Below are 27,455 nucleotides of genomic sequence, written 5' to 3'. Positions count from 1 at the left end.
TTGAACATCACAATAATAAAGTGAATAATAACTAAATGGATAAAGTTAATACAACGAACTTTTTCGCAAAATCTTTTTTTTATTGAAAAAATGGCTTAACAAAGATATGTTGAACAAGCATCTGTACTTAGATACAGTGTAATTACAATGGCAAATCAAAATCAGACACAGAGAAATAAGACTATTCTCAAACCATTGGTCCAGAAACAGCACAAATATAAATATGTAGCTACACGCACGCACCTTTCTTCTTTTACAGCAAAACATTATATACATCTGCATATTATTATCATCTATTTGCTAATTTCAGTGTAGCACTTGTGAAATACTGTACAATCAGCATGTGTTGGAGTTGTATTATTACTTGAAATAGGACAGGGGACTTTTCTGAGAGATGTAAGGACTAGCAGATCAATAGGTCCAGCCAGCTGATAGATCCCTCAAATTCAAATCTGAACCTCAAAGTCAGTTCCACTGCCCCCCCCCCCCCCCCATTGTTCCCCTCTAATCAGGGACTGATTTAGACCTGGGATACCAGGTGGGTGCAATGAATGATCAGGTAGAACAGAAAACTAGTAGTACTCCGGACCTTATAAGGTAAGATTTGAATACCCCTGTGATAGAGACATCAATCAAAATCAACAGCCTGGTCCCACAATAATTGGTATTTTGACCAATCAGATAAGAATTACACTGCCTGTGTAAACGCAGCCTATGAGTTGTCAAGACAGCACCAACAGATCTGGGACCAGGCTAATCAATCATCATTGACTTAATGTCAAAGAACACACCCCATGTCAGAACATAAAGTTCAACATCTTAAGAAACTGTCTGAGCATTGGGTTATTACAGAGTGACTGACAATTTGACATCATAGAGTATACTGCATTAAACCTTACTGTACATCTTTCTTATAGACTAATACAGAAAACCGATGGGTTACTGTTTGTTTGTTCCTAAAACATTAGCAATATAAGCCACCTTAGACCATTGCAGAATAGACTCCCAGCACTTAAATGTAATGCATTTGCTCTCTGAAGCAACCATTTGATGCAGTGTGCAAGGCAAATAACAGCTTTGCATTGATTATGGACAAAAGGCAGCCATTACCTGGGTCGTGCTCAGCTGGGCACTCCGTAGCAAAATGGTTTGCAACGTAACACAATAATCTGTGTTTTTATTGGACAAATTCAGGTAGTAGTACTGCCCTGTTTCAAAACGTTCCACCCCTACTGAACACACCCAGATAAGTCACGTACGGTATGTGGATCATCTCTTTAGAAGGTAGGTAGGCTAATATCTGCAGTGGTAAAGTGTTAACACCATAGAAACCATTTCTATTTGAATGGTCAACACTGCCTTTGATTGGAGAGATTAAGTCAATCTGCATAGAGCTTTGAGTTGCAACAGTCCAGAATTTAAACAAATTAAACATTACAAAATAACATCTCCCCCTCGCCATTAAAGAACACAAGTAATTCAAGAATCTTTTCGTTCAAGAGAAAAAAGTGCAATGTCACTTAATACATGACTCAACAGCAAGACCTGACATTTGATCAATTTCGTAATATCGGTAGTACATAATACATTATCAGACATCTTGTTGAGCTCGGTTATGTAACAGTATTCAGGAAGTTTGAGAAGGCAAATGGGAATAGCAAGGCCAATATGCCAAGTCATACTGAACAGTGCTCATCCCAAAGTACATTATAAACAGGTTTCCAGTTTGTGGTATGGAGCGAGGGAGTCGACAAGTCCAGTTTGGATCCAACTAGCAGAGGGTGTGTGTGTGTGTGTGTGGGGGGGGGTAGCTCTACTCTGTGTTACAGTCACTTTAGCCCAGGTCTGTAGACGTCCCACTGATGGCACGGAATACGTGTAAGGAGTTCTGGAGCAGTGAACGCATCATATCCTCCTGGAAGATCTAGGGTGACAGAGTCAGATACAACAACACACATCATTACCATCATTGGTCAACCAGTCATGTGATAGCAATACATGCGTCGCAGGGATACACGCATATAATGGAGTTTTTGAAAATAAATGACAAATTCATCAAAATGGAGCCCAGGGCGTCTTGCCAGACCTGCGTTCAAATACATTGAGCGTTTGCTAAAGCCACCTGGAGTGATTGGAGGTTTGATGCGGACACACCCAGACAGACACACAGTTGCCACATACACTGAGTGTACAAATCATCAAGAACACCTTCCTAATATTGAGTTGCATCCCCTTTTCCCCAACATGGTATCGAAAGCATTCCACAGGGATGCTGGTACATGTTGACTTCAATGCTTCCCACAGTTCTGTCAAGTTGGCTGGATGTTCTTTGGGTGATGGACCATTCTTGATACACACAGGAGACTGTTGAGCGTCAAAAACCGAGCAGCATTGCAGTTGACACAAACCGGTGCACCTGGCACCTACTACCATACCCAGTTCAAAGGCACGTAAATATTTTGTCTTGCCCATTCACCCTCTGAATGGCACACATACACAATCCATGTCTCAATTGTATCAAGGCTTAAAAATCCTTCTTTAGCTTGTCACCTCTCCTTCATCTACACTGATGGAAGTGGATTTAACAAGAGACATCAATAAGGGATCATAGCTTTCACCTGGATTCACCTGGTCAGTCTATGTCATGGAAAGAGCAGGTGTTCCTAATGTTTTGTACACCCAGTGAATATCGACCAGCTATACTCACTGACTGAATAAAGGGAGGTTAACGAGGTGATGACCAGTGTATGTTCCAAGTAGAAATGAAAATGCAACATAACTCCACAGAGGGTATCACATTACCTGGCATTTCTTAAATCTAAGGCGCAGTAAGGGGCAGCATAGACAGAAGAAAGGGATAAGTTAGTGCTATGGACAGGAAAGTAAAGAAAACATTAAGACACAAAAACACTTTTAATTTGCTACCAAAATACAGTCAGGAGAAACAGAGATGTGAGAGAAAAATAGATTCAGGTCATGAGATATGACCTTGGTCAAAGAGGACCAATATTGCGGCAGGTAGTCTAGCGGTTAAGAGTGTTGGGCCTGTAACCGACAGGTTGCAGGTTCCAATCCCTGAGCAGTCTAGGTTACAAAAATCTGTCGATGTTCCCTTGAGCAAGGCACTTAACCCTAATTTCTCCTGTAAATTGCTCTGGATATGAGTGTCTGCTAAATGACAAAGGGTTTTCTGGTGTTTGCTTGAGAGAAATAGAGGGATGAGAGCCTAGGAGTGTGGTCAGGAATATTATGAGAGCCAGAGCCCAAAATAAAGAATTTATGTTTGTCATCTTGTGTGCATCTCTATGTGTTTGTAAGGCTGACAGGTGCTATGATTATGGGGAGCCCCCCATGTCCTGTTCATGGATGTCTGGCAGCTCCTCCCCTCCCCCATGTCACCTGTTCATGGATATCTGGCAGCTCCTCCCCCTCCCCCATGTCACCTGTTCATGGATGTCTGGCAGCTCCTCCCCTCCCCCATGTCACCTGTTCATGGATATCTGGCAGCTCCTCCCCCTCCCCCATGTCACCTGTTCATGGATATCTGGCAGCTCCTCCCCCTCCCCCATGTCACCTGTTCATGGATGTCTGGCAGCTCCTCCCCCTCCTCCCATGTCACCTGTTCATGGATGTCTGGCAGCTCCTCCCCCTCCCCCCATGTCACCTGTTCATGGATGATGTCCGACAGCTCCTCCCCCTCATGTCACCTGTTCATGGATGATGTCCGACAGCCCCCCCCCCCCCCCACGTCACCTGTTCATGGATGATGTCCGACAGCTCTTCCCCCTCCCCATGTCACCTGTTCATGGATGATGTCCGACAGCTCTTCCCCCTCCCCATGTCACCTGTTCATGGATGATGTCCGACAGCTCCTCCCCTCCCCCATGTCACCTGTTCATGGATGTCTGACAGCTCCTCCCCCCATGTCACCTGTTCATGGATGTCTGACAGCTCCCCCCCCCATGTCACCTGTTCATGGATGATGAACAGGTGACATGGGGGAGGGGGAGGAGCTGCCAGATATACATGAACAGGTGACATGGGGGAGGGGGAGGAGCTGCCAGATATCCATGAACAGGTGACATGGGGGAGGGGAGGAGCTGCCAGACATCCATGAACAGGTGACATGGGGGAGGGGGAGGAGCTGCCAGATATCCATGATGTCTGACAGCTCCTTCCCCTCCCCCCATGTCACCTGTTCATGGATGATGTCTGACAGCTCCTCCCCCTCCCCCCATGTCACCTGTTCATGGATGATGTCCGACAGCTCCTCCCCCTCATGTCACCTGTTCATGGATGATGTCCGACAGCTCCTCCCCCTCATGTCACCTGTTCATGGATGATGTCTGACAGCTCCTCCCCCTCCCCCCATGTCACCTGTTCATGGATGATGTCCGACAGCTCCTCCCCCTCATTTCACCTATTCATGGATGATGTCCGACAGCTCCTCACCCTCCCCCCATGTCACCTGTTCATGGATGATGTCCGAAAGCTCCTCCCCTCCCCCCATGTCACCTGTTCATGGATGATGTCCGACAGCTCCTCCCCTCCCCCCATGTCACCTGTTCATGGATGATGTCTGACAGCTCCTCACCCTCCCCCCATGTCACCTGTTCATGGATGATGTCCGACAGCTCCTCCCCCTCATGTCACCTGTTCATGGATGATGTCCGACAGCTCCTCACCCTCCCCCCATGTCACCTGTTAATGGATGATGTCCGACAGCTCCTCCCCTCCCCCCATGTCACCTGTTCATGGATGATGTCCGACAGCTCCTCCCCCTCATGTCACCTGTTCATGGATGATGTCTGACAGCTCCCCCCCCCCCCATGTCACCTGTTCATGGATGTCTGACAGCTCCTCCCCCTCCCGCCATGTCACCTGTTCATGGATGATGTCCGACAGCTCCTCCCCCTCATGTCACCTGTTCATGGATGATGTCTGACAGCTCCTCCCCCTCCCCCCATGTCACCTGTTCATGGATGATGTCTGACAGCTCCTCCCCCTCCCCCCATGTCACCTGTTCATGGATGATGTCCGACAGCTCCTCCCCCTCATGTCACCTGTTCATGGATGATGTCCGACAGCTCCTCACCCTCCCCCCATGTCACCTGTTCATGGATGATGTCTGACAGCTCCTCCCCCTCCCCCCATGTCACCTGTTCATGGATGATGTCCGACAGCTCCTCCCCCTCATGTCACCTGTTCATGGATGATGTCCGACAGCTCCTCACCCTCCCCCCACGTCACCTGTTCATGGATGATGTCCGACAGATCCTCCCCTCCCCCCATGTCACCTGTTCATGGATGATGTCCGACAGCTCCCCCCATGTCACCTGTTCATAGATTATGTCTGACAGCTCCTCCCCTCCCCCCATGTCACCTGTTCATGGATGATGTCTGACAGCTCCTTCACCATGTCTTTGAAGTTGCCCTTCAGGCCCTCGTGGTACTCAAACTGGTCCTCCTTGATCAGACGCTCGTTGATGTCCAGCGCCATGCTGCAGGCTTCCACAAACCTCCTGCATAGACAGTACAGACAAACAGATACACACACACACACCAACAGTTACATGGGGACAGAGGGTGGTGTTCAGCAAGTCATACTTCATCAAATATCACTACTAGTTATCCATTAAGGGGATGACATATTCAATGATTTGCTCCACAACTTGAATGTGAGCTTTGCGGAGTAGCTGATATCTTGGCAAGGTAGTGCGTTGTCGGTTGGGTAGTCTACACATACCTGAATATCTCCTTGAGCTCCATGGCTTTCTTATTGTTGGACTGGGACTTGCTGGTTTTGGAGTCGTCCAGAAAGGCTCTGGCGTACGCCATCGGACCAGCGTTAACCTGTGGCACACAAGACAAGGGAATGAGTAACAATCTTTAAGAGGAATGAATATCTTGGGTATTCAGTTTCACTCTCAGGTAGTGCTGGGTGACCACTATGCTGCCAATGGCATCTAGATCAACTCGTAGCACAACAATAACATCATTGGCTACCCTCCTGTAGGTTTTAACCCAGACCCTGTTCCTGGAGAGCTACCCTCCTGTAGGTTTTAACCCCGAACCTGTTCCTGGAGAGCTACCCTCCTGTAGGTTTTAACCCCAACCCTGTTCCGGGAGAGCTACCCTCATGTAGGTTTTAACCCCGACCCTGTTCCGGGAGAGCTACCCTCCTGTAGGTTTTAACCCCGACCCTGTTCCGGGAGAGCTACCCTCCTGTAGGTTTTAACCCCGACCCTGTTCCTGGAGAGCTACCCTCCTGTAGGTTTTAACCCCGACCCTGTTCCTGGAGAGCTACCCTCCTGTAGGTTTTAATCCCGACTCTGTTCCGGGAGAGCTACCCTCCTGTAGGTTTTAACCCCGACCCTGTTCCTGGAGAGCTACCCTCCTGTAGATTTTAACCCCGACCCTGTTCCTGGAGAGCTACCCTCCTGTAGGTTTTCAATCCAAAACCGGTTGTATCTAACCTCATTCAACTTATCAACTATTAGAATCAAGTGTGCTAGCTTAGGATTGGAGAGAAAACCTGCAGGACGGCAGCTCTCCTGGACTAGCGTGACCAACATACACACAATGAACGGAGTAACGCAAGAGGACCAAATCCTAAAATCAACACTACAAGTTCTGGCATGAAAACATGAATACCTGCATGAATGCGCAATGATCTCATAGCGGTTAGAAATAACATCTACGTGTACAGGGACACAGCCCTGCAGTTTACTGTGGTGTCAAGCTGTAGTGTTAAGGTCTGATGCTAGTATGTGGTGTTCCCTGCATGCACTAGCTGCTTCCTGTTTGACCCCAGGGAGTGTACCGGCTGCCTTGGCAGCAGCTAATGGGGATCCTAATGAAATACTAAACGAACAGAGTGATGTGGCTACAGTAAGGTCTCGTCTACCTGTACAGAGACACAGCCCTGCAGTTTGAGCTGCAGCTGGATCATGTCGACCTCCTGGGAGGAGCAGAGTTTGGTCAGCTCGGCGGTGCGCGCCCGCATCTCGTCGATGGCCACGTCCACAGGCTTCAGCTCTACCTGCTTCTCCCCCAACACCTCCACACGCTTCTTCACGTACGGAAACGTGTTGGCCGCTGGACAGGAGAAATACACATAATTCAGCATATTCACACTTTATAACAATCTATGATCACACATGTTTAGATCATTTCTCTAGCCTGGGGGCAAGTCTGTTCCTGCTCTCTTGAGAACTTGGCTTGAAAACGACGGCAATGGCGTTGGCAAGAGCACAAACAGATTTATTTTTCGCAAAGGGCAGTGTGTTGGTCGCTGCCCAGGAGACTCACCACACACAGTCGGTTCTCATATAAACACACGATAAAGTTAATTCATTATGATAACACTGTTTCCCATTAGTGTTTCCTTTATTCACCTTGTATGGGAATGTGTTGGCAGCTCGGAGGGGAGTAAATAGCACAGTTCCAGGTATCTTCCTTACTCTGGAGTCATTGTTCACACAACTTTCACCTTCTCTTGGTTTTCTGAGAAACTCTCACACTTTTAGGAAGCTAGAGTCTACTAACTGGCAGTCCTGGGTCAAATATACGAAAATATAATTTTGTACCACAATTTTATAGCAAAAACATTGAGTCAACATCACTAAACAAACAAACCACACATGATAATGCTTTTACTGCATATTGGTCTATTTGTAACATCCTGTGTGTCAGGTCTGTGGGTAGAAATGTTGACAGATATTTGAGACAGGCGGGCCAGCTGTTGTTTAATGTCAGTTGTGACAGTGGGATAATCATGAAATGGCAAATGACAATGGTTAATCAAAATGTCTATATCATCATGTGATAAAACAATTGCAGTGGATATAAGCCATTTAAATGGTCCTATAGCGCTTCAGTTATCAAATGTATTTTAATGCTTGTACCCTCATAAACAGAATTAGCTAGTGGTTAGCTGTAAACGTTCTCTGTCAATTCTAAGGAATAATGTTTACTACTGTTAAAGGAAAAAGCCACTGAAAAATGATATTTTGGTATTTTATTCATTAGTCCTCTGTTGATACAGTCCCAAAATGTTTTGCATCACAGCAGTCAAGTTTTCAAGATATCGAGTCCAGGCCCTGTCGCAGCCGGCCGCGACCGGGAGACCCATGGGGCGGCACACAATTGGTCCAGCGTCGTCCGGGTTAGGGGAGGGTTTGGCCGGCAGGGATGTTCTTGTCCCATCGCACACTAGCAACTCCTGTGGCAGGCCGGGCGCAATGCACCCTGACACAGTCGCCAGGTGCACTGCACGGCTCTTGACCTTCGCCTCTCTTGAGTCCGTAAGGGAGTTGCAGCGATGGGACAAGACTGTAACTACCAATTGGATACCATGAAATTGGGGAGAAAAAGGGGTAAAAAAAATGTATCAAAAAAATTCAAGAAGCAAACAAAGTGTCACCGGCCACATCATGATGATGATGCAAAATGGACAAAAGAAACTATGGACTAATGAAAAAAATATCAAAAGATAGTTTTGAGTGGAGTTTTCCTTTAAGGGTAATGTGGAACCAATGTCACCATCATTTCTTGTCTCTAGCCTAGTGCTTTAAAAAGTTGTGTTATGAAGTCAGTGGGTTTCTGAACTTGCAGTAATTCTCAAATAGTTTAGATGTTAGTGTAGCTCATCTAAAAAGAAATTAAACAAGCTGTGTGCACAGTTGATGATGGTTTTAATTGAAAAGCTTGTATACTTCTTTGTCTCCAGCGCAACACACAAACAGTGGTTTTAGTCATAGAGAGGTCGTAAAAATGTTGTAAAGCAAACAAACTTGTTGAAATAAGGTTTTTGTAGGTGTGTTAATAATAGTTTTAAATAGGTTTTACTAGGCGGCTTCCACCCGGTTACGTAACCCTTAGAGGCTGCTGCCCCATATACATAGACAAATAACATTTTATTTGAAGAGGTTGTAAAGCTAACTAACTATTTGTAAGTTTTTTCTTTGTTGTAAAAGAGGTTAAGTAGTTTTTAAGCTAAAAGAGGTTGTGAAGCTAACTAACTTGTGAGTACGCTCCTCCTCTTGCATTGCTCCTCCACCCCACCATGTTTCTTCCCCGTCAGCGTGTATGGCGTTTCGAACACAAAGCGGTTGATGTTGTGGCACTTCTCAAAGTCCGTCTTCTTCTCTGGACAGTCCTTCTCGTCAAAGTAAGGCTTGACGAAGGTGACCTGGATATAGGCGAACTTGGTGTCTAGGTCTTTGGGGTTGACCTGTTGGAGATAGGAGATTGGTATGGTTGGGCTTGTTAGATAGAACCGACAACTCCAATAAAGGAAGCAAACTATTTGTTTGTACTATTTACCCCTTTTAGGAACCTGTAGGCAGTGTCCCAAATGGCAGCCTATGCCCTATATAGTAGACTACTTTTGACCAGGGCCCATAGGACTCTGGTCAAAAGTAGTGTACTAAATAGGGAATATGGTGCCATTTGGGACACTATCATAGTCACTACCTTGTTGGAGTCTTGGATGATCTTGACGCTTTCCGTTCCAAACTTATCCCCGTAGAGCCCTAAAAGGCGCTGAGAGATCTCTGATAGGCCAGTGAGTTTGGGCTCCTTGTACACATACTCCTTACCGTCCTCCTCCTCGAAGTAGCCCTGTCAACAACACAAAGTAGCCATTGGAGGCAGTGGGATGTTCATGCTGGCTATGTTGCATTACTAAGCAAGGAAAACAACAACAGCTGCAGCCTACTCAGGAGGAAAATATTCAGTCATAATTCAACTTGTCTCTCAAATGTGCAATAAATACAAATCAAATCAAATATATTTATAATCAGCTGATGTCACACAAAGTGCTGTACAGAAACCCAGCCTAAAACCCCAAACAGCAAGCAATGCATTATATAACAAATAATGCTGTGACTGATATTTCCTGGAATATGTTGTAATATAGCTTTACAGCTGTGCTTTTCTCAAAATGTATAATATATACATTTTTAACAATATCTTTATTGTTTTTTTTTTTATGTACTGTACAGCATCAGAAAACATTACAATTAAACATGAATTCATAATTTTCTAACATCCATCTATTTGAAACAAGGTTGTCCTTTTTGCGCTACTGTAAAGTAACTGAGACACTCATTGGGCCTTAGGACTCTCCAAACAACTCAAAATACAAAACATCACATATAGACTCAGATACACATCATCCCTTATATATCTGAAGAGAGAAGTGAAACTAAGCCTTATAGGTGTTTTTCTCTTCTCACCGTTTAAGCCCTGCCACAACCATCCTCCTCAGAGGCCACTAGCCTCTAAGGGATTTGTGTAATTCCACATTTATCTAATCTCCATCTGTCAGGTAGGGAAGTTACCAAGAGAGAACACCACATTTTAGGGTTCACAGGCACTGGATATGGACTGATATCAGATATGGTTAAACGATGACCACAGATACCTCGATGATGCTGCCAACAACATGACAGACCAGCACAATTGTTGTTATTTCTTCAGTAATTGATAGAAAGAGTTTATTTTCTCTCCCCACAAAATAGAAGAGAGACAGGAAGATAACACCTAGAAATATACAACAAAAATGCATGGTCTCTTTTTACTGTGACAAGTTCCCCAAGTAAAGGGCACTCCATCCCTGACAGAGAAGAACCATTGGTTGAGCCATCATACTAAACAATTATTATTTTATAATCCGATGTCCATACTGGCATACCGGTTAATGCCCAATCCATTGTTTACTTAGAAGTGGTATGATAGTGTGGATGTCGGAAAGGAGCCAAGGACTACAGTTCATCCTAAGTGTCTCTCTGTCTGAACCAGAATAAGTGTGTTTCACAGCTATAAAAAGAGAATGGAAGGAAAACACAAGGTGAACTTGTGTCTTTAATCTTTTGTCCACATGCCGACCCACCTGCCCGTAGAATGCCACTCTGAAGTAGGTCCCCAGTAGTCTCCGGCCTGTATGCATCACCTCCAGGATCTTATTGTAGGCTCTGTGCAGCGTGTCATACAGACGGCTCAGTTTCTGAAGGAAACATACACAAAACTGGGTATTAGTGTGTGTGTGTTTGTATGTGTTTGGGTGTATTTACTCATTAGTGTGCCCATCATTGTTGAGTGTATGTATGTGTGTGCGTGTATGGTTGAAAAGTTACCAGTAATCTACTTAAGTTACTGGAATCTTCTGTAATTAACATAAAATATATATTGTAACTTTGGTCATTTATACCTGAACAACTTTTAAAACATTTATTCATATATCGGTTTTTTTATTTTTTATATCTGTGTCCATATTGTCCATGAGTTTCTAGTAGATAGACCATATGGTTCAAGAGAAAATAGCCTAATTAATTTTTTAAAAGCATTAATCAACAATGGCATTATTTTAAATTAACTCTGCAACTATTGAGTTCTTCACAATTGCCACCAGTTTGGCGCTGAAACATTGACAACAAATACATTTGGACATAATAAATAAATAAATAAATAAATAAGGATTTAAGAAAAATGTAAATATATTTCCCTGATATTAAACACGGATATTAAACACCAAAGGTATTCACTAAGTTGATGGTTTATATTTAGGATAATATTTTACACCTTTGTCACGCTATTTTTTATTATTTAATATACACTGAATAATAATATAAACACAACATATAAAGTATTGGTCCCATATTGTCACGTTCTGACCTTAGTTCTTTTATTAGGTCTTTGTTTTAGCATGGTCAGGGCGTGAGTTGGGTGGGTTGTCTATGTTCCTTTTTCTATGTTTTGGGATTTCTGTGTTTGGCCTGGTATGGTTCTCAATCAGAGGCAGCTGTTTATCGTTGTCCCTGATTGAGAACCATATTTAGGTAGCCTGGTTTCACTTTTGAGATGTGGGTGATTATTTTCCGTGTTAGTGTTTGTACCACACGGGACTGTTTCGTTTGTTTCCCTTTGTTATTTTGAATGTTATAGTGTTCAGTTTGTCTTATTAAAAATGGACAATTACCACGCTGCACATTGGTCCGATCTCTCTTACTCCTCATCAGAGGAAGACAACGAACGTTACATATATTTCTTGAGCTGAAATAAAAAAAAAATGAAATTTTCCATATGTACAAAATCCTTATTTCTCAAATGTTGTGCTCAAATTTGATTACATCCCTGTTAGTGAGCATTTCTCATTTGTTTTGAGGGAGAGTGCAATTGGCATGCTGACTGCAGGAATGTCCACCAGAGCTGTTGCCAGATAATTTTATGTTAATTTCTCCAACGTCGTTTTAGAGAATTTGGACGTATGTCCAACCGGCCTCACAACCACAGACCCCGCCCGTGTATGGCGTCGTGTGTGCGAGTGGTTTGCTGATATCAACATTGTGATCAGAGTGCCCCATAGTGGTGGTGGGGATATGGTATGGGCAGGCATAAGCTACGGACAATGAACACAATTGCATTTTAGCGATGGCAATTTGAATGCACAAAAATACCTCGACGAGATCCTGAGGCACATTTTTTGAAGGTATCTGTGACCAACATATACATATTTGCAGGGGTGGAAAAAGTACCCAATTGTCATACTTGAGTAAAACTGAGATACTTTTACTTAAGTAATTTTCTATTAAGGTGAGTCACCCAGCAAAATACTACTTGAGTAAAAGTTTTAAAGTATTTGGTTTTAAATATACATAAGTATCAAAAGTAAATGTAATTGCGAAGATATTCTTAAGTATCAAAAGTAAAAGTATAAATTATTTCAAATTCCTTATATTAAGCAAACCAGACGGCAACATTTTCTTGTTTTTTAAATTTACGGATAGCCAGAGGCACACTTCAACACTCAGACATCCTTTACAAATGAAGCATGTGTGTTAAGTGAGTCTGCCAGATCAGAGGCAGTAGGATGACCAGGGATGTACTCTTCATAAGTGTGCGAATTAGACCATTTTCCTGTCCTGCTAAGCATTCAAAATGTAACGAGTACTTTTGGGTGACAGGGAAAATGTATGGAGTAAAAAGTACATAATTGTCTTTAGGAATGTAGTGAAGTAAAAGTAAAAATTGTCAAAAATATAAATAGTAAAGTTACCCTAAAAAACTACTTAAATAGTACTTTCATGCATTTTCACTTAAGTACTTTGCACCATTGCACATTTGTATTCCCAGTCATGTGAAATCCATAGGTTAGGGCCTGATGAATTTATTTTGATTGACTGATTTCCTAATAGCATGTTGCTTTTATATTTTTGTTCAGTATATTTAAGGGCAAAGAGATGGCTAGAGATGATCTGAATGTTTAATTTTTTTATTTAACCTTTATTTAACTAGGCAAGTCAGTTAAGAACAAATTCTTATTTACAATGACGGCCTAGGAACAGTGGGTTAACTGCCTTGTTCAGGAGCAGAACGACAGATTTTTATCTTATCTTTTACCTTTCAGTTACTGGCCCAACACTAACCACTAGGCTACCTGAAGTACCCAAAACGGTCAATAAATGTCTTAAAATAGACTACATAAAATCCTTGAAAGATACCAATATTTGTGTAGTTTACTGGTAAACTTTGAAAGTTTACAGCAATGTTCCATCAAATTCTTTACAGCACTGAGCAAATGTCAGGTCTGCTGAGTGCAAACTTGAATGTCGCGTTTACTGTGAACACTGAGGCTGTACCCACGTTTTATGCTCGTAGGAACCAATCACTCCCCTATTACTGACTGCAAATGATCTCTAACAGGGCTAATAACTCACAAACTAGCAAAGGACATGAACAAAATGTGCACACGTGTCTACATGCAGCTCTTGCTTTGATCTCAAAACAAGCACATCTACTCAGGACCACTGCTGTAAACACAGTCCAGTTCAAAGTAAATGGCACAGATCCATATATGGCAATGATCTATTTGAATATAGGCCTTCTGCAGCTCTGTTTGGTTATGGCGCACCGGTCTGTGTAGAGTACGGGCTTAGTCATGCCAATAGAATCCTACTTCGATGCGTTTTGCCTACAACAAAAGTTTGTTTTGTTATGTTGCATTGAAAGTGGCTAATATCACATTGATTAGATCACAATTGCCACAGTAAAGGGAAACATTGATAGTGTTAACTTACAGGGAAAACTTCTCTCTCCCTGGGCTGATATTTCTTCTGCACCCTGTGCAGCAGTCCCGGGGAGCTGCACTGTCCGCGCAATCGCGCAGCTTAGAGGAAACATTGGTTTCCAGTAATGTACCCTCCCTTTGCAACCCTGTGTGTGTGTGTGTGTGTATATGAGTGCGTATGAGTGTGTGTGTGATATTTTCGGGAACTACTACACTGCATGACATGTACAGTAAATCAGCAGGAGGCTTATGTACCACCCTATTAAAACAAATGATGTGTCTCACTCCTCAGAGCGAGAGAGAGAACAGAAATCGGCCAAAGGAATGTGCCACTGGCAACAGACACAACACTGAGTCAGAATTCCAAATGGCACCCTATTCCCTATTTAGTGCACTACTTTTGACCAGGGCCTATAGAGACTTTGGTCAAAAGTAGTGCAATACTTTTTTTAAAAGCCAGAGCCAAAGAGAAGACCGTCCTAGCATGAGAAGATGGCGAGTGGAACATGATTAGGGTAAACTTCTCATGGACAGTATTTTAGTTTGAGGACTTATTCCATAAACTGACTGGCTGAGCTTATTTATGCTGTATAAACCCAAGGGACAGAGTAGTGGAAAGCTTTACAGAGACAAACAGGAAGTAGTCAATATTGTCTGTGCCCTTTAATGCAATTGTCTCAATCTGACAATAGAATCCTTATTGTGGGATTCACAAAGTAGCCCTTTTCCCACGGACAACTGCATTCAATCACAGAATGGTTTTGGGTATTTTAAAAACTACTACTACTAATTTAGCCAGATAGACTCTTCACACAGCTGCTTCCACTTTACAAAGACACTGCGTAAACATTGTTCTTGATGATTCAATTTACATTTCAGTCTTGTTTATGTGTGTATGGTTGTGTGTGTGTGTGTGTGTGTGTTTGTTTGGCTCGTACCTGGAACTCGTGGCGTTTCTCGTAGACAGGGATAATGAGCTTGGCGATGTGTGTAATCAGCTCGTATCTCTCTGCTTTCCACAGCCCCTCTACACACAGCTCTAGACGCTCCACTAAGACCTCCTGTAGGGCAGACCAGGAAACACAGTCAGTGAAAACAGCCAGGGCTCAGCCAACATCAATAGGCATCAGCGGATTACAAGCTAGAGCCTGCTCTATTGGTGTACAGTTCCTTCAGAAAGACTTATGTTGTTGTTGTATTACAGCCTGAATTTAAAAAAATATATATACAAAATTCTAACACATCTAAACACAATACCACATCATGACAAAGTGAAAACATGTTTTTAGAAATTTTACCAAATGTATTGAATATTAAATACAGAAATATCTTATATACACAAGTATTCACACCCTTGAGTCAATCCATGTTAGAATCACTAATAGCAGCGATTACAGCTGTGAGTATTTCTGGGTAAATCTCTAAGAGCTTTGCACACCTGGATTGTATAATATTTTTTTTATTTTTATAAATTATTATTAAAAAAATTCTTCAAGCTCTGTCAAGTTGATCATTGCTAGACAGACATTTTCAAGCCTTTCCATTAATTTTCAAGCCAATTTAAGTCAAAACTGTAACTAGGCCACTCAGGAACATTCAATGCCATCTTGGTAAGCAACTCCAGTGTATATTTGGCCTTGTGTTTTAGGTTATTGTCTGCTGAAAGGTGAATTTGTCTCCCAGTGTCTGTTGGAAAGCAGACTGAACCAGGTTTTCCTGTGCTTAGCTCTTTTTCGTTTATTTTTATCCTTAAAACTCCCTAGCTCTTGTCGATGACATGCATACTCATAACATGATGCAGCCACCACCATGCTTGAAAATATGAAGAGTGGTACTCAGTGATGTGTTGTGTTGGATTTGCTCCAAACATAACGCTTTGTATTCAGGACATACACTGCTCAAAAAAATAAAGGGAACACTAAAATAACACATCCTAGATCTGAATGAATGAAATATTCTTATTAAATACTTTTTTGTTTACATAGTTGAGTGTGCTGACAACAAAATCACACAAAAATTATCAATGGAAATCAAATTTATCAACCCATGGAGGTCTGGATTTGGAGTCACACTCAAAATTAAAGTGGAAAACCACAATACAGGCTGATCCAACTTTGATGTAATGTCCTTAAAACAAGTCAAAATGAAGCTCAGTAGTGTGTGTGGCCTCCACGTGCCTGTATGACCTTCCTACAACGCCTGGGCATGCTCCTGATGAGGTGGCAGATGGTCTCCTGAGGGATCTCCTCCCAGACCTGGACTAAAGCATCCGCCAACTCCTGGACAGTCTGTGGTGCAACGTGGTATTGGTGGATGGAGCGAGACATGATGTCCCAGATGTGCTCAATTGGATTCAGGTCTGGGGAACGGGCGGGCCAGTCCATAGCATCAATGCCTTCCTCTTGCAGGAACTGCTGACACACTCCAGCCACATGAGGTCTAGCATTGTCTTGCATTAGGAGGAACCCAGGGCCAACCGCACCAGCATATGGTCTCACAAGGGGTCTGAGGATCTCATCTCGGTACCTAATGGCAGTCAGGCTACCTCTGGCGAGCACATGGAGGGCTGTGCGGCCCCCCAAAGAAATGCCACCCCACACCATGACTGACCCACCGCCAAACCGGTCATGCTGGAGGATGTTGCAGGCAGCAGAACGTTCTCCACGGCGTCTCCAGACTGTCACGTCTGTCACATGTGCTCAGTGTGAACCTGCTTTCATCTGTGAAGAGCACAGGGCGCCAGTGGCGAATTTGTCAATCTTTGGTGTTCTCTGGCAAATGCCAAACGTCCTGCACGGTGTTGGGCTGTAAGCACAACCCCCACCTGTGGACGTCGGGACCTCATACCACCCAGTCTGTTTCTGACCGTTTGAGCAGACACATGCACATTTGTGGCCTGCTGGAGGTAATTTTGCAAGGCTCTGGCAGTGCTCCTCCTGCTCCTCCTTGCACAAAGGCGGAGGTAGCGGTCCTGCTGCTGGGTTGTTGCCCTCCTACGGCCTCCTCCACGTCTCCTGATGTACTGGCCTGTCTCCTGGTAGTGCCTCCATGCTCTGGACACTACGCTAACAGACACAGCAAACCTTCTTGCCACAGCTCGCATTGATGTGCCATCCTGGATGAGCTGCACTACCTAAGCCACTTGTGTGGGTTGTAGACTCCGTCTCATGCTACCACTAGAGTGAAAGCACCGCCAGCATTCAAAAGTGACCAAAACATCAGCCAGGAAGCATAGGAACTGAGAAGTGGTCTGTAGTCACCACCTGCAGAACCACTCCTTTATTGAGGGTTGTCTATTCCATTTGCACAACAGCATGTGAAATTTATTGTCAATCAGTGTTAATTCCGAAGTGGACAGTTTGATTTCACAGAAGTGTGATTGACTTGGAGTTACATTGTGTTGTTAAAGTGTTCCCTTTATTTTTTTGAGCAGTGTATTTTGCTGTTTTCCTCTAGTGTCTTGTTGCAAACAGGATACATGTTTTGGAATATGTTTTATTCTGGTCAGGCTTCCTTCTTTTCACTCTGTCATTTAGATTAGTATTGTGAAGTAACTACAATGTTGTTGATCCATCCTCAGTTTTCTCCTATCACAGCCATTAAACTCTGTAACTGTTTTAAAGTCACCATTGGCCTCATAGTGAAATCCCTGAGCAGTTTCCTTCCTCTCCAGCAAGTGAGTTAGGAAGGATGCCTATATCTTTGCAGTGACTGGGTGTATTGATACACCATCCAAAGTGTAATTAATAACTTCACCATGCTCAAAGGGATTTTCAATGTCTGCTTATTTTGTTACCCATCTACCAATAGGAGCCCTTCTTTGCGAGGCATAAAACCTTCCTGTTTTTTGGGGTTGAATCTGTGTTTGAAAATTGCTGCCTGACTTAGGGACCTTACAGCTAATTGTATGTGTGGGGTATAGAGATGAGGTAGTCATTAAAAAAATAATGTTAAACACTATTATTGCACAGAGTGAGTCCATGCAACTTATGTGACTTGTTAAGCACATTTTTACTCCTGAATGTATTTAGGCTTGCCATAACAAAGGGGTTGAATACTTACTGACTGAAAACATTTCACCTTTTCATATCTTATTCATTTGTAAACATTTCTAAAAAATATAATTTCACTCTGACATTATGGGGTATTGTGTGTAGGCCAGTGATACAACATCTCAATTTAATCTATTTTAAATTTAGGCTGTAACACAACAAAATGTGGAACAAGTCTAGGGATGTGAATACTTTCTGAAGGCAAGGTAAACAAAATAGGCTAAATACGGCAGTTCTAATATTGAAAGAGAATAATAAAACATGAGCTCACACACAGTCATAAGAATGACCATAGGAGTTGGCAAGATAGCACAAACAGATCTGGGACCAGATCAGGAGATATAGTCAGGCCAAGTCAAAATCAACAGCTGTTATAATATAAAAGAACTATCAACAATGAACCAGAGATGAATCAACATGCTATATCAACCACCAGAGCCTTCTATGTACAGTCAATTAAAGGTAGAGTCAGCGATATGACGTCGATGCACAAAGTAAACAGCAGAGTGGGTTACTGTCCGCAACATCTAAGAGCGTTGGAGCCAGAGGCTAATCTTCTCCTCTGTTCTGATCCCATGGCTACCATGTTGTTAGAGCGTGAAACGAAACCGTGTGCATGCACAGATACTGTGTGTGACTGTGAGAGCAAAGTCTTGCATCTTGCGCATTATCTGTCATTTTGCGGACTCTACCGTTAACTATGTGGTTATAACAGTATGAAGATAAGATTGTCATTATATCATCACAAATGTGCGCACACACACACACACACACACACACACACACACACACACACACACACACACACACACACACCTCTGTGTAGTAGACATCCTGCATTCCTGTATCTTCCTTCATGGCGGCCTCCTCTTCGATGTTCAGAGTGATCCTCTTGAAGGCTGCCAGGCCACTGGGGAACATCTCTGAAAGAAAAACAACAATAACAATAGCAACAAAAGACAGACCTCCAGTCCCTATATTTTACGGAATTATTTTACCCAATAGTGGGTGTAGGATGGGAGTAGACAGCACTTCAGCCAACATGAGACGAGGCCCAGCACATTATTTAGGAGAGGCATTCTCAGACTGTGTTGCTGCTCCAAGTGACGTGAGTTATTAGCCCAGATATAGCTAATTTCTAGTCAGCAATGAAGGAGTGGTCGCTTCCTACAAGAACACAAAATGTGTACATTTTTAGCCATCTTTGAAAAGTGAGTCAAGTAAAGAGCTTTTTTATGTCATAAAGGGGCAGTGTTGTATTTTGAGACAGGCTTGAATGAGCTAAGTAGTCAATAGGAAAAGTGTAGCATATTTGTCAGATTCTCTGTGATAATGGTATGGCAATAAAAATAAATTGTATTTTGTAAAGTGGTTTCTTGCATCAAACAACAACATTTTCAGTCACCTTGTCTGAAGGACAAGTGGATAAACAGGTTGTCAAGCCCTGCATCTTTTTATTTCTTCATTTTAGGTCTCATGGAATGTCGCCCTACATTGAACATGACGAGAAGACGAGAAGTTGCACAGAATATTCACAACTTTCAAGTTCGCGCACCAGCGGGACCTGAAATATGCTCAGTGCGGAAACTGATGCCTATTGATGTTGGCTGGGCCCTCACTGACTCTTTCCTGGTCTGCCCTACAGGAGGTCTTAGTGGAGCGTCTAGAGCTGTGTGTAGAGGGGCTGTGGAAAGCAGAGAGATACGAGCTGATTACACACGTCGCCAAGCTCATTATCCCGGTCTACGAGAAGCGCCACGAGTTCCAGGTACGAGGGAACATTGGGGACAGGGTTGTTAAGTACAAAGTATCCTGGCTGGACAAAATGAAGATCTTATAATAGGCTAAAACAGGTGCCACGCTTTAGTCCATTGTGGACAGAATGCCAACATGCTGGTGTAAATTTATTTATTTTATGTATTTAAAAGTTTTAACAAAAGTAATACCTCTAATAATAATGTAAAAAGACAATGTGAAGTGACAATAATGTAACAACACTGTAAAGTGTTACACAAGTGGAGCGAAACGACTTGCGTAAATGGGAGGTGGGGAAAGACAGTCTTACTTTTCCTGTTGAGGTATTCTGCCACCAGTGCAGCAACATGGATGTAACACATAGCAGCCTGTGGAGACATACCAAACAGTGGTTAGGGTTGGTAAGCACTCAACTAACACAGGCAAAACCCTAGAGTGCAACTTTACCCACACCCACATGTGAACACAAGAGAATGCAAACACACACAACCTGTTTCATAATGTGTTGAGTCATCGGGAAGGAGGAAGACTTGGCCTTAACCATGAACCTGCCTGACAACAGAGGCTTTTTGTCACGTTCTGACCTTAGTTCTTTTGTTATGTCTTTGTTTTAGTATGGTCAGGGCGTGAGTTGGGTGGGTTGTCTATGTTCATTTTTCCATGTTGTGTTTTGAGTTTGGCCTAGTATGGTTCTCAATCAGAGGCAGGTGTCGTTAGTTGTCACTGATTGATAATCATACTTAGGTAGCCTTTTTCCACCTTAGTTTCGTGGGTGTTTATTTCCTGTTTAGTGGTTTTTGTCTTTCACCTTACGGGACTGTTCATTTGTTGTTTATTGTTTTTGTTCAGTGTTCAGTATTTCTTATTAAAACAAGATGAACACTTACCACGCTGCACCTTGGTCCTCCTCTCTTTCTCCCAACGACGAACGTGACACTTTTAGACCAAGTTCACTGTCTGGCTACAGTGGTTCTAAACCCAGAGGTTTTTAGACCAAGTTCACTGTCTGGCTACAGTGGTTCTAAACCCAGAGGTTTTTAGACCAAGTTCACTGTCTGGCTACAGCGGTTCTAAACCCAGAGGTTTTTAGACCAAGTTCACTGTCTGGCTACAGCGGTTCTAAACCCAGAGGTTTTTAGACCAAGTTCACTGTCTGGCTACAGCGGTTCTAAACCCAGAGGTTTATAGACCAAGTTCACTGTCTGGCTACAGCGGTTCTAAACCCAGAGGTTTATAGACCAAATTCACTGTCTGGCTACAGCGGTTCTAAACCCAGAGGTTTATAGACCAAGTTCACTGTCTGGCTACAGCGGTTCTAAACCCAGAGGTTTTTAGACCAAGTTCACTGTCTGGATACAGCGGTTCTAAACCCAGAGGTTTATAGACCAAGTTCCAGAAAACCATTACTTTCCTAGACTCTGACAAACACTTGGCAGAATTCCTGGATACTCCAACACCCCCTCTGTGCATTTTTTAAAATATTTTTTAAATTATTTTTTTTAAATACCTTTGCCAAAACGCAGGTATTTTTCATCCTATAGCTTGTTCTCCATCTTTTTAATAGTGAGCCAACAGGTTTTCAGCACTTTTATTTCCATGACTGATCAAAACTCATTTTTTCATGACTCTCTCTTGTCTCTCTGTAGCAGACATATGGTGAGCAATATGCGTGGAACATCAAATCGCAATCTCAATACAATTGCAAGAATCACAATACATATTGCATCGGCACCTAAGTATCATGATAAAATATTGTATGGTGAGGTCCTTGGCAATTCCCAGCCCTAAAAGTCTGTGGTTGGAATGCTTTGTTACAAACATTTACATACTGTACATATCAGATTCCTTCTGCACGGCACACAAACATAAAAAGACAAAGTTCAAGTAGAGTGCTGGGATATTCAGTTCCAACTGCCACATGATGTAAGTCATTGGCGTTAACTCAAGCATACTGTACTTCCTCATTATTTTCCACTGATACAATTATACAGTATATCACAAAAGTGAGTACACCCCTTACATTTTTGTAAATATTTGAGTATATCTTTTCATGTGACAACACTGAAGAAATGACACTTTGCTACAATGTAAAGTAGTGAGTCTACAGCTTGTATAACAGTGTAAATTTGCTGTCCGCTCAAAATAACTCAACACACAGCCATGAATGTCTAAACCGCTGGCAACAAAAGTGAGTACACCCCTAAGTGAAAATGTCCAAATTGGACCCAAAGTGTCAATATTTTGTGTGGCCGCCATCATTTTCCAGCACTGCCTTAACCCTCTTGGGCATGGAGTTCACCAGAGCTTCACAGGTTGCCACTCTTCCACTCCTCCATGACGACATCACAGAGCTGGTGGATGTTAGAGACCTTGCACTCCTCCACCTTCCGTTTGAGGATGCCCCACAGATGTTCAATAGGGTTTAAGTCTGGAGACATGCTTGGCCAGTCCATCACCTATACCCTCAGCTTCTTTAGCAAGGCAGTGGTCGTCTTGGAGGTGTGTTTGGGGTCGTTATCATGTTGGAATACTGCCCTGCGGCCCAGTCTCCGAAGGGAGGGGATCATGCTCTGCTTAAGTATTGTTGGCATTCATGGTTCCCTCAATGAACTGTAGCTCCCCAGTGCCGGCAGCACTCATGCAGCCCCAGACCATGACACTCCCACCACCATGCTTGACTGTAGGCAAGACACAGTTGTCTTTGTACTCCTCACCTGGTTGCCGCCACACACGCTTGACACCATCTGAACCAAATAAGTTTATCTTGGTCTCATCAGACCACAGGACATGGTTCCAGTAATCCATGTTCTTAGTCTGCTTGTCTTCAGCAAACTGTTTGCGGGCTTTCTTGTGCATCATCTTTGGAAGAGGCTACCATCTGGGACGACAGCAATGCAGACCAATTTGATGCAGTGTACGGCGTATGGTCTGAGCACTGACAGGCTGACCCCCCACCCCTTCAACCTCTGCAGCAATGCTGGCAGCACTCATATGTCTATTTCCCCAAAGACAACCTCTGGATATGACGCTGAGCACGTGCACTCAAATTCTTTGGTTGACCATGGCGAGGCTTGTTCTGAGTGGAACCTGTCCAGTTAAACTGCTGTATGGTCTTGGCCACCGTGCTGCAGCTCAGTTTCAGGGTCTTGGCAATCTTCTTATAGCCCAGGCCATCTTTATGTAGAGCAACAATTCTTTTTTTCAGATCTTCAGTGAGTTCTTTGCGATGAGGTGCCATGTTGAACTTCCAATGACCAGTCAGTATGAGGGAGTGTGAGAGCGATGACACCAAATTTAACACACCCGCTCCCCATTCACACCTGAGACCTTGTAACACTAACGAGTCACATGACACCGGGGAGGGGAAATGGCTAATTGGGCCCCATTTGGACATTTTCACTTAGGGGTGTACTCACTTTTGCTGCCAGCGGTTTAGACATTAATGGCTGTGTGTTGAGTAATTTTGAGGGGACAGCAATTTTACACTGTTATACAAGCTGTACACTCACTACTTTACATTGTAGCAAAGTGTCATTTCTTCAGTGTTGTCACATGAAAATATATACTCAAATATTTACAAAAATGTGAGGGGTGTACTCACTTTTGTGATATACTGCACATGTTACAATAAAGTGTTATTTCCTGAGCATGTTGAATCCTTTAGTCATATCGGTTGTGATCAACAGGCACCCTATTCTCTATATACAGTACCTAGTGCACTACTCTTGACTATGGCCCTGGCCAAAAGTAGTGCACTATATAGGGAATAGTCATGCGAGGTCACCATCTTAGCTATGTTTATTTGAAACTAAATTCTAAACCAATATTGACAGCCAGACTCTGGCACACAGCCACAGCAGTATGAGTCTGCTTAAGAACTGCTTAAGTACTCAGTGTATGAAGAAGCCACAAACAGACAGACAGGGAGAGAGAAAGAGTGAGAGAGCACAGGCTCCCTGATGGATAAACCTAATGTCAACAGTTCCCCAGGGCTGCAAATAAAAGGCATTATACAAACCACCTCAGCATACATCACAGTTACAATGTACAAATATATGTTTAGCAAAAGCCTTTATGCAAAGTGACAGAGTACAGTAAGTGCATCCATTATTAGTATGTGTATGTGACCCCTGCGGGAATTGAACCCACAATATAAAACGTTGTCCAACAAGAATGGGATTCAAACCCACGCATGCAGAGAACAATGGATTAGCAATCTGTCGCCTTAACCACTCAGCTACCTCATCCCCTAAGCACTGTCCTAAAAAAAAGAGTTGGCTCATGCCCCAATGCCCTGCAGGACACAGTGTGGACTTTGTACTGACCCAGAGTCAGATATCTGTATCGTGTTTAGTGTTGCACGGTATAACTTCTGTACTTTTTAGATACTAGAAAATGAAAAACGGTTTAGTACTAGAATTTCTGTTACTTTCGGTACTTCTGTCAAATGTGTCTCACGGATCAACTCTGCCTATCATCACAGCTGATGTCACTCTTCTAGTGCAAAAGCACCGTGACTGCTCCACCTAACCTGTACTGGGTGTCTAGGCTGCATCATGTTAGCGCCCAACTCATGCTGCAGAAGTTAACGCACTTGAATAATGCGACGATACATGTAGAAATGTTGAAACTGTTAATTAGTGTTCGCAAAACAATGTCAAAGCTGATTGGCACTTAAAACCGGTCTCTCTTTCAGGTCTCTACCAAAGATTACCAATAGTAATCTTTTTGTAGGCACTAACTGCTCCATGGGTTGTTGGACAAAGCCTACGGGGAAAAATAATGGAGTTTTTATAGGGTTTTTGGATAAACGCTGAAAATAAAGTCTGTGGTAAACACAGGCTTAGGAGATCTTATACGCTTTGGTCTACGAGATAATCTACATCAGCTAAAGTCAATTTTTATAAACTTTTAAGCAATTATGTAATACAAAAAAGGCACATAAAGTACATGAAGGCGCCATAATTCATAAAGGTCATGTTAACTGAATGATATGATCTCATAGAACAAAATGTAGAAGATCTCCTAAGCCTGTGTTAACCTAAGACCTTATTTTCGGCATTTATCCCAAAACCCTATTCTTTCCCCATTAATTTTCCCCATAGGAAGGGCTGAACAAACCAGAGGTAACTCATTTCTGGGTTTTTGGACGACAAGCTGGCAAGCTCTACTGACTCAGCGAACTGACTCCGGGCAGCCCCCTCTTGCCTCGTGTATGACCTCCTTACTTGTTAAAGAGACAGCATACACTTTATATAAATAAGCTACTTCTATGCAAATGTTGTTGATTAGCACAATAAAATAAGTCTCAAATGGAAGGGAAATATATTGTTTGTCATATATTCAGTGTATATGACAATACAGCATTATTATTATATATTTGTTCTATAACACAATGCATGCATACACTCCTATTGAATATGCATTTAACCTGTATTGTGACTAGACCTAGTCTACATCTTGATTTACCCAGTTTATCAATAGAGATTTACCATACAAATACATTATTACCATTATGTTGTTATGTAGTTAGATTGGTAAAAATATATATATATACATATATATATATATATACACAGTTGAAATCGGAAGTTTACATACACCTTAGCCAAATACATTTAAACTCAGTTTTTCACAATTCCCGATGTTTAGTCCTAGTAAAAATTACTTGTCTTAGTGTCACCACTTTATTTTAAGAATGTGAAATGTCAGAATAATAGTAGAGAGAATGATTTATTTCAGCTTTTATTTCTTTCATCAAGTTCCCAGTGGGTCAGAAGTTTACATACTCTCAATTAATATTTGGTAGCATTGCTTTTAAATTGTTTAACTTGGGTCAAACGTTTCTGGTAGCCTTCCACAATAAATTGGGTGAATTTTGGCCCATTCCTCCTGACAGAGCTGGTAACTGAGTCAGATTTGTAGACCTCCTTGCTCGCACATGCTTTTTCAGTTCTGCCCACAAATTTTCTATAGGATTGAGGTCAGGGCTTTGTGATGGCCACTCCAATACCTTGACTTTGTTGTCCTCAAGCAATTTTGCCACAACTTTGGAAGTATGCTTGGGGTCATTTTCATTTGGAAGACCCATTTGCGACCAAGCTTTAACTTCCTGACTGATATCTTCAGATGTTGCTTCAATATATCCACATAGTTTTCCTGCCTCATGATGCCATCTATTTTGTGAAGTGCACTAGTCCCTCCTGCAGCAAAGCACCCCCACAACATGATGCTGCCACCCCCGTGCCTCACGGTTGGGATGGTGTTCTTCGGTTTGCAAGCATCCCCTTTTTTCCAAGCTGTTTAAAGGCACAGTCAACTTAGTGCATGTAAACGTCTGACCCACTGGAATTGTGATACTGTGAATTATAAGTGAAATAATCTCTGTAAACAGTTGTTGGAAAAATGACTTGTCATGCACAAAGTAGATGTCCTAACCGACTTGCCAAAACTATAGTATGTTAACAAGAAAGTGTGGTTGAAAAACTAGTTTTAATGACTCCAACCTAAGTGTATGTAAACTTTAGAATTCAACTGTATATACAGTATCAGTCAAAAGTTTGGACACAGCTAGTCATTCCAGGGGTTCTTTATTTGTACTATTTCTACATTATAGAATAATAGTGAAGACATCAAAACTATGTAATAACACATATGGAATCATGTAGTAACCAAAAACGTGTTAAACAAATAAAAATATATTTTATATTTCAGATTATTCAAAGTAGCCACCCTTTGCCTTGATCACAGCTTTGCACACTCTTGACATTCTCTCAAACAGCTTCATGAGGTAGTCACCTGTAATGCATTTCAATTAACAGGTGTGCCATGGAATTTCTTTCCTTCTTAATGCGTTTCAGCCAATCAGCTGTGTTGTGACAAGGTAGTGGTGGTATACAGAAGATAGCACTATTTGCTAAAAGACCAAGTCCATAATATGGCAAGAACAGCTTAAATAAGCAAAGAGAATCAACAGTCCATCATTACTTTAAGACATGAAGGTCAGTCAATCTCCAATCTAAAATCAAATCTGGAGTCGGCTTTCTATTCCGCAACAAAGCCTCCTTCACTCACGCCGCCAAACTTACCCTAGTAAAACTGACTATCCTACCGATCCTCGACTTTGGCGATGTCATCTACAAAATAGCTTCCAATACTCTACTCAGCAAACTGGATGCAGTTTATCACAGTGCCATCCGTTTTGTTACTAAAGCACCTTATACCACCCACCACTGCGACCTGTATGCTCTAGTCGGCTGGCCCTCGCTACATATTTGTCGCCAGACCCACTGGCTCCAGGTCATCTACAAGTCCATGCTAGGTAAAGTTCCGCCTTATCTCAGTTCACTGGTCACGATGGCAACACCCACCAGCAGGTGTATCTCACGGATCATCCCTAAAGCCAACACCTAATTTGGCCGCCTTTCCTTCCAGTTCTCTGCTGCCTGTGACTGGAACGAGTTGCAAAAATCGCTGAAGTTCGAGACTTTTATCCCCCTCACCAACTTTAAACATCTGCTATCTGAGCAGCTAACCGATCGCTGCAGCTGTACATAGTCCATCGGTAAATAGCCCAC

At 42.7% G+C, this 27,455-nt stretch overlaps 1 protein-coding gene across 5 annotated transcripts in view; it reads right to left on the bottom strand.

Annotated features, from left to right (window-relative positions):
• Window positions 1-59: 59 nt before the first annotated feature.
• dock11 (dedicator of cytokinesis 11) overlaps window positions 60-27,455 on the bottom strand; it is a 111,718-nt gene continuing 84,322 nt past the window's right edge. For 4 of the 5 annotated variants that reach the window (XM_036957959.1, XM_036957960.1, XM_036957961.1 and 1 more), the window contains 10 exons: window positions 20,189-20,246; window positions 18,940-19,046; window positions 15,010-15,132; window positions 10,898-11,011; window positions 9,478-9,624; window positions 9,025-9,235; window positions 6,908-7,098; window positions 5,747-5,853; window positions 5,384-5,522; window positions 60-1,924 (listed from right to left, as the gene is read on the bottom strand). In XM_036957959.1, the coding sequence (XP_036813854.1) occupies window positions 1,835-1,924; window positions 5,384-5,522; window positions 5,747-5,853; window positions 6,908-7,098; window positions 9,025-9,235; window positions 9,478-9,624; window positions 10,898-11,011; window positions 15,010-15,132; window positions 18,940-19,046; window positions 20,189-20,246 (1,287 nt within the window). In that variant the 3' untranslated portion in view covers window positions 60-1,834. Of the gene's footprint in view, window positions 1,925-2,802; window positions 2,819-5,383; window positions 5,523-5,746; window positions 5,854-6,907; window positions 7,099-9,024; window positions 9,236-9,477; window positions 9,625-10,897; window positions 11,012-15,009; window positions 15,133-18,939; window positions 19,047-20,188; window positions 20,247-27,455 lie in introns of all 5 variants that reach the window. The other variant, XM_036957962.1, reaches the window with a different exon arrangement.

The sequence above is a fragment of the Oncorhynchus mykiss genome, chromosome 21 (assembly GCF_013265735.2).
Source record: "Oncorhynchus mykiss isolate Arlee chromosome 21, USDA_OmykA_1.1, whole genome shotgun sequence".
Taxonomy (NCBI): Eukaryota; Metazoa; Chordata; class Actinopteri; order Salmoniformes; family Salmonidae; genus Oncorhynchus; species Oncorhynchus mykiss.
Note: the sequence above shows the minus strand (reverse complement) of the source record. Positions and strands in the feature narration are given on the sequence as shown.